Source organism: Microcaecilia unicolor, chromosome 5 (genome assembly GCF_901765095.1).
Source record: "Microcaecilia unicolor chromosome 5, aMicUni1.1, whole genome shotgun sequence".
Taxonomy (NCBI): Eukaryota; Metazoa; Chordata; class Amphibia; order Gymnophiona; family Siphonopidae; genus Microcaecilia; species Microcaecilia unicolor.
Window position 1 is genome coordinate 2,278,469 of NC_044035.1, and position 12,380 is coordinate 2,290,848.

A 12,380-nucleotide genomic window follows, 5' to 3' on the forward strand; every position below is an offset into this window, starting at 1 on the left:
ACAACCTCTGATCTGCAGTTAACTGTGAGTAAGCGTGCTTATTCCAATAAAGGACGTTTTCGAAGTCCTAGAGGCCTGCGTGTATGCAGGTCCCTGGAGCACTTTTAGTGGGTGCCGCAGTGGACTTCAGCCAGGTGGACCCAGGCCCATCCCCCCCCCCCCACCTGTAACACTTGTGCTGGTAAATGGGAGGCCTCCAAAACCCACTGTACCCACATGTAGGTGCCCCCTTCACCCCTAAGAGCTATGGCAGTGTTGTACATTTGTGGGTAGTGGGTTTTGGGGGAGGGGGGGTTAGGAGCTTAGCACCCATGGTAAGGGAGCTATGCATGTGGGAGCTTTTTCCGAAGTCCACTGCACTGACCTAGGGTGCCCAGTTGGTGTCCTGGCATGTCAGGGGGGCGAGTGTACTACGAATCATGGCCCCTCCCACGACCAAAAGGACGTTTTTAGTTTCCATTATCACTAAAAAAAAAACAAACACTCAGCTCAAAAACGTCCATTTTTTCAAAAATACGGTTCGGCCCGCCCCTTCACGGACCCGTTCTCGGAGATAAACGCCCATGGAGATAGGCGTTTCCGTTCGATTATGCCCCTCCATATGTGGCAGAGTTTCCAAGTCAATTCCTAAGAGTGAAGAAATAGCAGCAGAGTTATGGCTCAAGAGATGTTGTTAAAGGTGAAGCCTGACCAACCTAACAGACCAGACTGTAGTTAGAATGGTATGTGCACAGGAGTTCAGCAAATAGAACATGAGGTAATCGACAAAGTAGCAGGGAGTTTCTGTCTTTACAACACAGGAGAAAAAGATGATAAGTGAAAAGAATTAAGTAATCTCTTATGAAAAGGCTTTGTGTAGAAACAGCATATAAGCAGCAGCCTGATTAGTAAATGTTTTGAGACAGTCTCAGCCAATATTTTTGTATAACCAGAACTGTACTCCTATGAGAAAATTTTATTTTAATTCTGTATACTCTATTGGTAATAAATTACTTTTCTCATAGGTGGCCTGGTCTTTTATCATTCAAATCTTTCCCCAGGATACATATGAATATTGGGATGGTGGTAAAAAGACCTAAATCTTTATTACAAGAGGCCCACAGGCAAAGAAGTGCAAACGAACACAACTTTATTCTTTGAACACTTACAAATTAAACACCTGGCTATTACAGTATGTATATTAAATGCTTATATACACTGCAGCTCCCCCATAAAATTCCATGTACCTCGCAAATAGCATTTTGTTTCCAGGATGTAATTACTACAAAATTAATGATTACTGGCCCACAACAGAAAAGCCAACAGAGAATGAGGAATGTCGAGAGGTCACCACCTCTCTTATTTAGAATTTTAGGCCAATTCTGTAAGACGATCATTGAGAAATAACACTGAGGGGTCCTTTCACTAAGTGGCAGTAAGCCCACCGTGGGCTGACAACGTGCCAATCTGGAGCTACCGCCAGCCCAGCGCTACTGGAAGTATCTGAAAAATATTGCCGCAGGTGCTAACCTGATGGTAACCGGGCAGTGGCGTACGGTACCCGGTTACCATTGGGTTAACGCGAGAGCCCTGACCGTCATCTTGTGGTAAGTAAAATCTTACTACATAGCTGTTTCTTTTTTCAGCCTTGTTAACTGCTGCACAGGGCCTTTTTGACCACAACTTAATAAAAGGGCCCCTTAGATAATAAAAACTCAAAGCACAGATTCCGGTAATTATTCGCACTCCCCAGCACTAGACCGACTGTGTCCATCAACTGCTCCAGCCTCTTAAGTCATTTGCAGCAAGTCCCAATGAATTAGTTGCTTTAGGGTGTTCATCACAGCCCCACAGGGTCTACTCAAAGTGTTAATGGCCAAGTTGTGGAAACGTATAAAAATAAAAGTTTACATTTCTTGTAAAAAATAAAAGACCTTGAGAACAAAATTAAAGAACACAATTAGCTTCTAAGAAGAGGCAGATGCTAATTCCTGCACAGACCAAGCTCCTATGTGTGCTTTGACCTCTGTGCAAAAACATCTCACTCAATCTCCCCAGAAAGCACAAGATGGTAACTGAGCCTTCGTCTGTCTCTTCAGGCCACGTCAGCCCATGAAGAGGTGCAAAAAGGTACTGAATCAAAATCCTATTCTTTCAAGCCTGAATCATGGCCTTCGCGGTCCCTGCACTGACTGAGCAGGCAAATGACAAGATGGCCAACATGTCGTCAAAGGTTGGGACTGTCACTTCCCCATCTCAACCCAAACAGTCCTGGATCTGACCCACTGCATACATGGAACGATAGCTCTCATTTTTCTAATAATAATTAAAACAAAAAAGAGGACCAGAAACTCATGCAATTCTCAGGGAAAAATACAGGACTGATCAGCCTATTTGGGTTGTACAGATCACACAAATTCTAATCATTCTGCCCTGCGTGAGTGAGCGATTTTGACAGCTGTTTCCAACATTAAGCAGCAATTATTTACAAATAATTATTCATTCAAATACAAAGGATGATCACCTTCCATACAAACATCAAGATCACACATTTGACGGTGTGATGTATCAATAATGGTGTATTAACATCCTAGTAACTATACGTAAACATTGCGCTGAGAAGGATGTTCTCCAGGGAAGAACCCAATAGATGTTGACTGTTTTGCCACTCAGACAAGTCAAGAAGCAGATGGATTTATCTTGTTAACGTTGTTCACAAGACTGATTGACAGAAAATGGAGTTGCATGTTTTTTTGAATAAAACTGAAGTTGAGTACTATGGATAATGTTTTCCTTTTTTTTAAAGTAATATTACAAAAAAATATACGGTAATTTTTCTACACTGAGGGGGTCTTTTACAAAGCATCGGTAAGCCCAACGTGGACTTACCAAATGCTAAATTGTGACTTCCGCCGGCAGTTCTACCCCGAGTGTGCACCATTTTCAGGGGAAAAAGAAAATCCCAGGAAATGGCTTACACTGTGGTTAACCAGCATCACCGTGCGCTGCCCGGTTACTGCCAGAAGCCCTTATCACCACTTTCCTGCCGCATGGCCAGGAGATAAGACTTCTCTTACCATATGGCCATGTTTGTCTGGGGCCTTTTTACCCAGTGCAGTAGAAAGAGCTCTGGCACGCAGGAAAAACAGGCCCCGCCGCTAGCGCACTTTGATAAAAGAACTCCTGGATGCATCACTGTGTACTATTCACACTTAGGAACCCTGTGATGCTGTGACGCTTCTAAGGCCTACAACACTGATGGGCCTCAGGCTAGTAATCTTTGAGCACTATGGTTCATTCTTTATCCTCAAAACGACTCAAGTTACACAATGAGGATATCCTTAAAAAATAATATTCAAATGTAAATATTTAAGGTTACTGCCATCCATAGTACTTTGTTTTGCTTTTTGGGGGGATTTTTTTTTTTTTTTGTGTACTCCAGATAAGAACAGAAAAGTACATAAGTACTTATGTACTTAAAGTAAATATTTCTGGGAGCCTCAGAACACTCAACAAGGAACAGTAAATATTTATCTGAGACAATCCCCCCTCTACCTAGCAGTAGATAGGAAATAACAGCCTCAGATAGATACTGAGGAACATCAACAACAATAGGTGAATATAAAGAGCCTCAACTACATTTACACATCAATTTTCTTTTGCAAGTTTCCTGATTTCCAGCTGTAGTTTCTTAATTTCCAGTAACAGTTTTTTCTCTTCCAGGACTAAGTTTCTGGACTGCTGGCACAGAAGAGCCATCATGCATACACTGTGACCCTGGCTGGTGCAGGCATTCTGCTCGTTGGTCATGCACACACACTGCTTGTGGGTCACGTGTCCCTCCTGCTCAGGGGTCAGAAATACACCCAGTTCATCTTCTTCACTGGACAAGCTCTCGCTGTTGGCACAGAGGCTGCTCTTCTCAAGTGCTCCACACATGTCACCTGCAAGCAGAAGTCAACAGATATGTCCACACGATGATTCACAAGATTATCTACGAAGAATCCCCAACCTACATGTACAATCTGATTGACCTTCCTACCAGGAATTGCTCTAGATCTTCCCGGACTTATCTCAACTTACACCTTCCCAACTGTAAAGGAATCAAATACAAAACATACTATGCATCCAGTTATCTCCGTTATAGGCAGCAAGCTCTGGAACACCCTACCACGATTGATTCGTATAGTCAATAATCATCTACCCTTCTGTAAACTACTTAAAATTGACCTTTTCAAGCAAGCCTACTCATATGACTTGACTTAAATTAGAAATCCATCTGCGATACCTGGATCTGACTACTTAGAAGAACTTAATATGGTTTTTGTTTCCCCCCTTTTGAATTCATCCCTCTCCGAACCATTATTATACATTCTTTCTTTTTCACAACACTTTACGCAACTTACACCCTCTTCCGTTCCCCACCTCTACCACCTTCCTACCTTAGCCTTTCTTAGTCCACCTCTTTATATATTATATTCAAATGTTTTATCCATTTTGTGCTATCTTGTAAATTTGTTTTGTTATGTAAGCCGCATTGAGCCTGCTATAGGTGGGAAAGCGCGGGTTATAAATATTACAATACAACATGCCTTCTTATAGAGACAGCGGCACAGCTAAACTTAGTAGAAATAAGACCAGCAACACCAATTCAGACCTAATTCAAACTAATCCGATGCTTTACAAGGAGAACAATCCCAGCAACTGATAAAAGAACCGTTGCTTTTTAATGTATTTATAAATGACCTAGAGATGGGAATAACTAGTGAGGTAATTAAATTCGCCGATGACACAAAATTATTCAGGGTCGTCAAGTCGCAGGAGGAATGTGAACGATTACAGGAGGACCTTGCGAGACTGGGAGAATGGGCGTGCAAGTGGCAGATGAAGTTCAATGTTGACAAGTGCAAAGTGATGCATGTGGGTAAGAGGAACCCGAATTATAGCTACGTCTTGCAAGGTTCCGCGTTAGGAGTTACGGATCAAGAAAGGGATCTGGGTGTCGTCGTCGATGATACGCTGAAACCTTCTGCTCAGTGTGCTGCTGCGGCTAGGAAAGCGAATAGAATGTTGGGTGTTATTAGGAAGGGTATGGAGTCCAGGTGTGCGGATGTTATAATGCCGTTGTATCGCTCCATGGTGCGACCGCACCTGGAGTATTGTGTTCAGTACTGGTCTCCGTATCTCAAAAAAGATATAGTAGAATTGGAAAAGGTACAGCGAAGGGCGACAAAAATGATAGTGGGGATGGGACGACTTTCCTATGAAGAGAGGCTGAGAAGGCTAGGGCTTTTCAGCTTGGAGAAGAGACGGCTGAGGGGAGATATGATAGAAGTGTATAAAATAATGAGTGGAATGGATCGGGTGGATGTGAAGCGACTGTTCACGCTATCCAAAAATACTAGGACTAGAGGGCATGAGTTGAAGCTACAGTGTGGTAAATTTAAAACGAATCGGAGAAAATTTTTCTTCACCCAACGTGTAATTAGACTCTGGAATTCGTTGCCGGAGAACGTGGTACGGGCGGTTAGCTTGACGGAGTTTAAAAAGGGGTTAGATAGATTCCTAAAGGACAAGTCCATAGACCGCTATTAAATGGACTTGGAAAAATTCCGCATTTTTAGGTATAACTTGTCTGGAATGTTTTTACGTTTGGGGAGCGTGCCAGGTGCCCTTGACCTGGATTGGCCACTGTCGGTGACAGGATGCTGGGCTAGATGGACCTTTGGTCTTTCCCAGTATGGCACTACTTATGTACTTATGTACTAACCCAAGTAGGAGGAGGTCATAAATGAGGAAAAAGTGTTTTTGATGTTATAGTGGGTGGTGCGATTCAACATTAGAACAAGCATGGAGAAGATTCATTCAAAAGTGAAGGTTCTAGATTTCTGGAAAACCCTGGGAGTAGAAGAACAGCAGTGGGCAAAACTGAAAAGGAGAATTTCAGGACAACAAAGCTTTTTCTTAGAAAAATAAGTAAAAAGAAGAGGAAAAGGAGGTCACTCTGGTTCGTCAAAAGAGTAGCTAAAAAGATAAGGAAAAAAGGTTAGGCTTCATAAATTACAAGAGATCGCAGGAAGATAAAGACAAGCTAAAAGAAACTAGTAAAGTAGCCAGGAAAATAAAGATGCAAGTGGAAGAAAAAAATATCCAATTTGGTAAAACGGGTTATGTGTGAGGCTCAAGAGTGAAGGGAAGATGTAGAAGCTGAGCAGGACAAAGTGGAATTGGATAACACATCGTTGTAGTCTGTATTCCCAGATGAAGGGCTGGTGGCAGGACCACAAAAAAAAATAATTTTTTTTTCAGAAGACCGTGTTCATGAGAAGCTACCTCAACTAAAAGCAGACAAAGCGATGAGGCTGGATGGCATACATCCAACTTGAGGAAGTGCTGCCAGTTCCATTCTTTGAGCTTTTCAATGCCTCGTCAGAATCAGGAGTGGTCCCAGAGGACTGGAGAACTGCAAATGTGGTCCTTCCTCACAAAAGTGGAAGTAAGGAGGAGGTTGGGAACGACAGGCTGGTTAGTTTGACCTCTGTGGTGAGTAAATTAATGGACAGCAAAACAAAGCACAAAAGGGTCTGCAAGGCTAGAACAATGGTACAGTCTATCGGAAAAGGACCCGACACAGGCTGGGTTTCCGCATGGCGTGCGCTTGCCTCAGGGGTCCAAACAAACTTCTTTAAAGTGAAAAAGAGTCCCAAATTGTCCTTTAACGGACTCTTATAGAAAAGAACCGGTTCATTGGAATCAGCTGTTATTTACATGAGTGCTCAGCACCAGGGGCGTAGCCAGACCTTGGCGGGAGGGGGGTACAGAGCACAAAGTGGGGGGTGCACATTTTAGCCTGCCTCCCCCCAGCCGCCGACCGTCCCCAGCACTTTCGATAGTGGCGGGGGAGGGTTGGCGGAGGGGGGGGGGGGTCGAAAATGGCGGGGGGCAGGGCTAAATCTGTGGGGGCCTATGCCCCGTGGCCCCACCTACCTACGCCCTTGCTGAGTACGATCTTTTCTATAAGAGTCCATTAAAGGACAATTGGGACCCCAGCGACAGGAGCACACTGCGCCGAAACACAGCCCATGTCAGGTCCCTTTTCCAATAAAGACTGCAACATTGTTCTAGCCTTGGAGACACTTTTGTGCTTTCTTTGGTTGTTCTTGATTTGTGTGCTTTTGGACCCTCTCTTTGGTTACTTGGTGAGTAAATTAATGGAAACACTGCTAGAAACGGCACACACAGTGGTTTCTGAAATCCAGTGGATTGCAGGATCCCAGGCAGCATGATCTACTAGAGGTAGGTCTTGTCAGAACAATTTGATTAATTTCACTGTGTGACCAGAGAATTGGATCAAGGATGTGGTGCAACCACACCTCGAATATTGTGTTCAATTCTGGTTGCCGCACCTCAAAAAAGATATAGTGGAATTAGAAAAGGTGCAGAGAAGGGCGACAAAAATGATAAAGGGGATTGGATGACGTCCCTGTGAGGAAAGGCTAAAGCGGCTAGGGCTCTTCAGCTTGGAGAAAAGGCGGCTGAGGGGAGATATGATAGAGGTCTATAAAATAATGAGTGGAGTTGAACGGGTAGATGTGAAGTATCTGTTCACGCTTTCCAAAAATACTAGGACTAGGGGGCATGCGATGAAGCTACAATGTAGTAAATTTAAAACGAATCAGAGAAACATTTTCTTCACTCAACGTGTAATTAAACTCTGGAATTTGTTGCCAGAGAATGTGGTAAAGGCAGTTAAGCTTAGCGGAGTTTAAAAAATGTTTAGACGGCTTCCTAAAGGAAAAGTCCATAGACCGTTATTAAATGGACTTGGGGAAAATCCACTATTTCTGGGATAAGCAGTATAAAATGTTTTATACTTTTTTGGGATCTTGCCAGGTATTTGTGACCTGGATTGGCCACTGTTGGAAACAGGATGCTGGGCTTGATGGACCTTTGGTCTTTCCCAGTATGGCAATACTTATGTACTTATGTGGTGTCCTTAAATTTCATCAAAGCCTTTGACACAGTTCTGCATAGGCGACTTATAAATAAAAAGATCTCCCTTAGTATGGTCCTTAAAATGACCGCCTGGACTGGAAAATGGTAACCTAGAATGCAACGAAGAGCAGTGATGTGCTCCAGGGATTGATCCTTAGTCCATTTCCTTTTAACATTTTTGTAAGCAATATTGCAGAAGGGTTGTTGGTGAAGGTTTGCCTCTTGTGGAAGATACCAAAGTCTGCAGCAGGGTAGACAACCAGAAAGATGTAGATAAAATGAGGATGGAGCCAGCAAAACGTGAAGAATGGTCTAGAAGATGGCAGCTAAGAATTAATCCTACAAAAATCCAGTAAGGTGGATCTGTGCTGCAAACATCTAAAGGGAGTGGAACAGCATAGGGGGTGAAGTACTTCTGTGCACAAAAGAAGAGCGGAACCTGGGGTGATCGTATCTGATGACCTTAATGTAGCCAAGCAATAACAATAGCAAAAGGCAGAAGGATGCTTGGTGCACAGAGCGAGGAATGGCCAACATGAAAAAAAGAGGCGATAGTGCCTTCGTACAAGTTGCTAGTAGGGTGGAGCTTTTCTTGACATTTGCAAAAATGACCTTCTTACCCATAGTTTTGTTTCTATATATGGGCAAAACATCAGTTAAATTAGTAAACATTTACTAGTAGCTCAACAACACTGATGTTCTGAAGGCATCAAACAGTAGTAATTCCTCAATCCGCATATGGCATTCTTGAATAAGGGCAGTTGTGAACCAAATTAGGCTGTCAGTATTGTGTAAACTACAATGAAACAAAAAACTGAACATGTAACACCATCACGTCACCCAGTATGCTTCCATCATTACTCATCAGTTGTCAGATGATGATGTAAGCTGTTACTTTTGCTGTGCATGCATGATGCTGGACTCTCAGGACTGCTGTAAATGTTTCACTTTTCAGTATTTTGTAACGTGATTTTAATGAAACAAACCTTAGCCTGTGCAATGGCTCAGTTATATTTGGAAAGTAAACATTTTAATAATCTCCCCATTCCCCACCTCAATTAATTTCATGTTTATTTGGCAAGTTGATCATCACACATCAGATACAGCAACAACCACCAGATCCCAAACTCAAGACCAACCAAAAGATAAAGGGGATGGAACTCCTCTCGTATGAGGAAAGGCTAAAGAGGTTAGGGCTCTTCAGCTTGGAAAAGAGATGGATGAGGGGAGATACGATTGAGGTCTACAAAATCCTGAGAGGTGTAGAACGAGTAGAAGGAAATCGATTTTTTACTTGTTCCAAAAGTACAAAGACTAGGAGACATTCAAGGAAGTTACATGGAAATACTTTTAAAAAACAAATAGGAAAAAAATGTTTTTTTCACTCAACAAATAGTTAAGCTTTGGAACTCTTTGCCAGAGGATGTGGTAACAGCGGTTAATATGTCTGGGTTTAAAAAAGGTTTGGACAAGTTCCTGGAGGAAAAACCCTGACCGTTTCATAGTAGACCTCATCCCACCTAAATTACATGCTACAGCGAGGTCTCTTCCCTAAGGAAAATAGCAATATCCTACTCACCCCGATACCAAAAGACACCAAGAAAAAAAACAAATGAAATCACTAACTACCGTCCAGTAGCATCCATCCCGGTGTCAGTCAAACTGATGGAAAGCATGGTAGCCAAACAACTTACAGATTATATAAACAAATTCTCAGTACTACACAAATCAGTGTCAGGTTTTCGCCCCCTCCACAGCACAGAAACAGTACTACTCACTCTCCTAACCAAATTTAAGCAGGAAATAGCAATAGGCAAAAGCATCCTACTCCTCCAATTCGACATGTCTAGCGTATTCGACATGGCAAACCACAATATATTAATAAGACTACTAGGTAAGTTCAGGATTGGTGGAAACATACTGAGCTGGATCAAGGGTTTCCTAACCACAAGAACACATCAAGTAAAATCAAACTCAAACATATCACCACCATGGAAAGCAGACTACGGAGTACCACAAGGATCACCGCTATCACCAATCTTCTTCAACCTAATGATGACCCACACTAGCCAAGTCCTTATCCAAGCAAGGCCTTAACTACTACTTAATATTTCTAGAGCGCTACTAGGGTTACGCAGAGCTGTACAATTTAACAAAGAGAGACAGTCCCTGCTCAAAGAGCTTACAATCTAATAGACAAGTGAATGGTCGGTCCGATAGGGGCAGTCAAATTGGGGCAGTCTGGATTCACTGAACGGTAAGGGTTAGGTTCCGAACGCAGCATTGAAGAGGTGGGCTTTAAGCAAAGACTTGAAGACGGGCAGGGAGGGGGCTTGGCGTAAGGGCTCAGGCGTAGGGTGAGGCGAGGCAGAATGAGCGGAGCCTGGAGTTGGTGGTGGTGGAGAAGGGTATTGAGAGGAGGGATTTATCCTGTGAACAGAGGTTACGGGCGGGAACGTAAGGGGAGATGAGGGTAGAAAGATAGTGAGGGGCAGCAGACTGAGAACATTTGTAGGTAAGAAGGAGAAGCTTGAATTGAATGCGGTATCTGATCGGAAGCCAGTGAAGTGACCTGAGGAGAGGGGTGATATGAGTAAATTGGTTTTGGCGGAATATGAGACGTGCCGCAGAGTTCTGAACAGATTGAAGGGGGGATAGATGGCTAAGTGGGAGGCCAGTGAGGAGTAAGTTGCAGTAGTCAAGGCGAGAAGTAATGAGAGCATGGACGAGAGTTCGGGTGGTGTTTTCAGAGAGGAAAGGGCAAATTTTGCTGATGTTAAAGAGGAAAAAGCGGCAGGTCTTGGCAGTCTGCTGGATATGCGCAGAGAAGGAGATGACTCCGAGGTTGCGGGCAGATGAGACGGGGAGGATGAGGGTGTTATCAACTGAGATAGAAAGTGGAGAAAGAGGAGACGTGGGTTTTGGTGGAAAGACGATGAGCTCGGTCTTGGACATGTTCAGTTTCAGGTGGCGGTTGGACATCCAGGCAGCAATGTCGGATAAGCAGGCCGATACCTTTGCCTGGGTCTCCGCGGTGATATCTGGTGTGGAGAGATACAGTTGGGTGTCATCAGCATAGAGATGATACTGGAAACCATGAGATGAGATCAGGGAGCCCAATCAAAGAGCAAATAATCATTGAGAAGAGAAGGGGTCCAAGGACAGATCCCTGGGGAACACCAACAGATAAGGGGATGGGGGTGGAGGAAGATCCATGAGAGTGAACTTTGAAGGTGCGGTGGGAGAGATAGGAGGAGAACCAGGAGAGGACAGAACCCTGGAACCCAAATGAGGACAGTGTGGCAAGAAGTAAGTCATGATTGACAGTGTCAAAAGCAGCGGATAGATCGAGGAGGATGAGGATGGCGTAGTGGCCTCTGGATTTGGCAAGGAACAGGTCATTACAGACTTTAGAGAGTGCTGTTTCTGTCGAGTGAAGAGGGTGAAAACCGGATTGAAGTGGATCGAGGATGGCATGAGAGGAGAGAAAATCAAGGCAGCCGCTGTGGACTGCGCACTCAAGTATCTTGGAGAGTAAGGGTAGGAGGGAGATGGCGCGGTAGTTGGAGGGACAGGTAGGGTCTAGTGATGGTTTTTTGAGGAGTGGCGTGACTACGGCATGCTTGAAGGTGTCGGGGACAGTTGCAGTGGAGAGAGAGAGGTTGAGGATATGACAGATGGAGGGGGTGATAGTAGGAGAGATGGTGTTAAGTAAGTCGGTGGGGATGGGATCAGAGCACAGACCTGGCTTGGTCACTGTTTGGAAAATAGGATACTGGGCTACATGGACCATTGGTCTGACCCAGTATGGCTACTCTTATGTTCTTATATAATGTCCTCCAGAACTGCATGGCCTGTGAGGGAGGGGGTCTGTGCATTAACAGGGAAAAGACTGTTCATATCCAATAACTCCAGGGTATTATTTGACCATTCTGAGCTCATTTAGCAGTCTGCAGTTAAATTACATCAGGAGCCTGGACACAACTGGATCTCAAGGACTGAACAGGATAATGTTAAATTACTAAAACTGAAGTATTTATTTATTTTAGTTATTTATTGCATTTGTATCCCACATTTTCCCACCTCTTTGCAGGCTCAATGTGGCTTACAATACATATGAATAATGGAAGCATATAGGAAAAGATACATTTAGCATTATAGAAGGATTTTGGGTAACATGATAATGATAGAACATAATAGTATTTTAACAACTAAACATGGCCACTGCATATATATACCTCTATCATGAGATCTAATAACTGAACATATGAAATACTTCACTACACAAACGTTTCCTTTCACTAAGAACATTAGCAAGACAAAATTCCCTACTACTAGTGTAATGGAAATCATGATCATTCTACACCTCTACCCAGGAAATCTAGACTGCCCAACTTGACATTTCG

The 12,380-nt window shown here is 43.5% G+C and overlaps 1 protein-coding gene across 1 annotated transcript in view; it reads right to left on the reverse strand.

Annotated features, from left to right (window-relative positions):
* Window positions 1-3,217: 3,217 nt before the first annotated feature.
* Window positions 3,218-12,380, reverse strand: part of LOC115471111 (cleavage stimulation factor subunit 2-like) — a 44,951-nt gene continuing 35,788 nt past the window's right edge. The window contains exon 7 of the mRNA XM_030204796.1: window positions 3,218-3,923. Coding sequence (XP_030060656.1) covers window positions 3,628-3,923 — 296 coding nt within the window. The 3' untranslated portion in view covers window positions 3,218-3,627. The remainder of the gene's footprint in view (window positions 3,924-12,380) is intronic.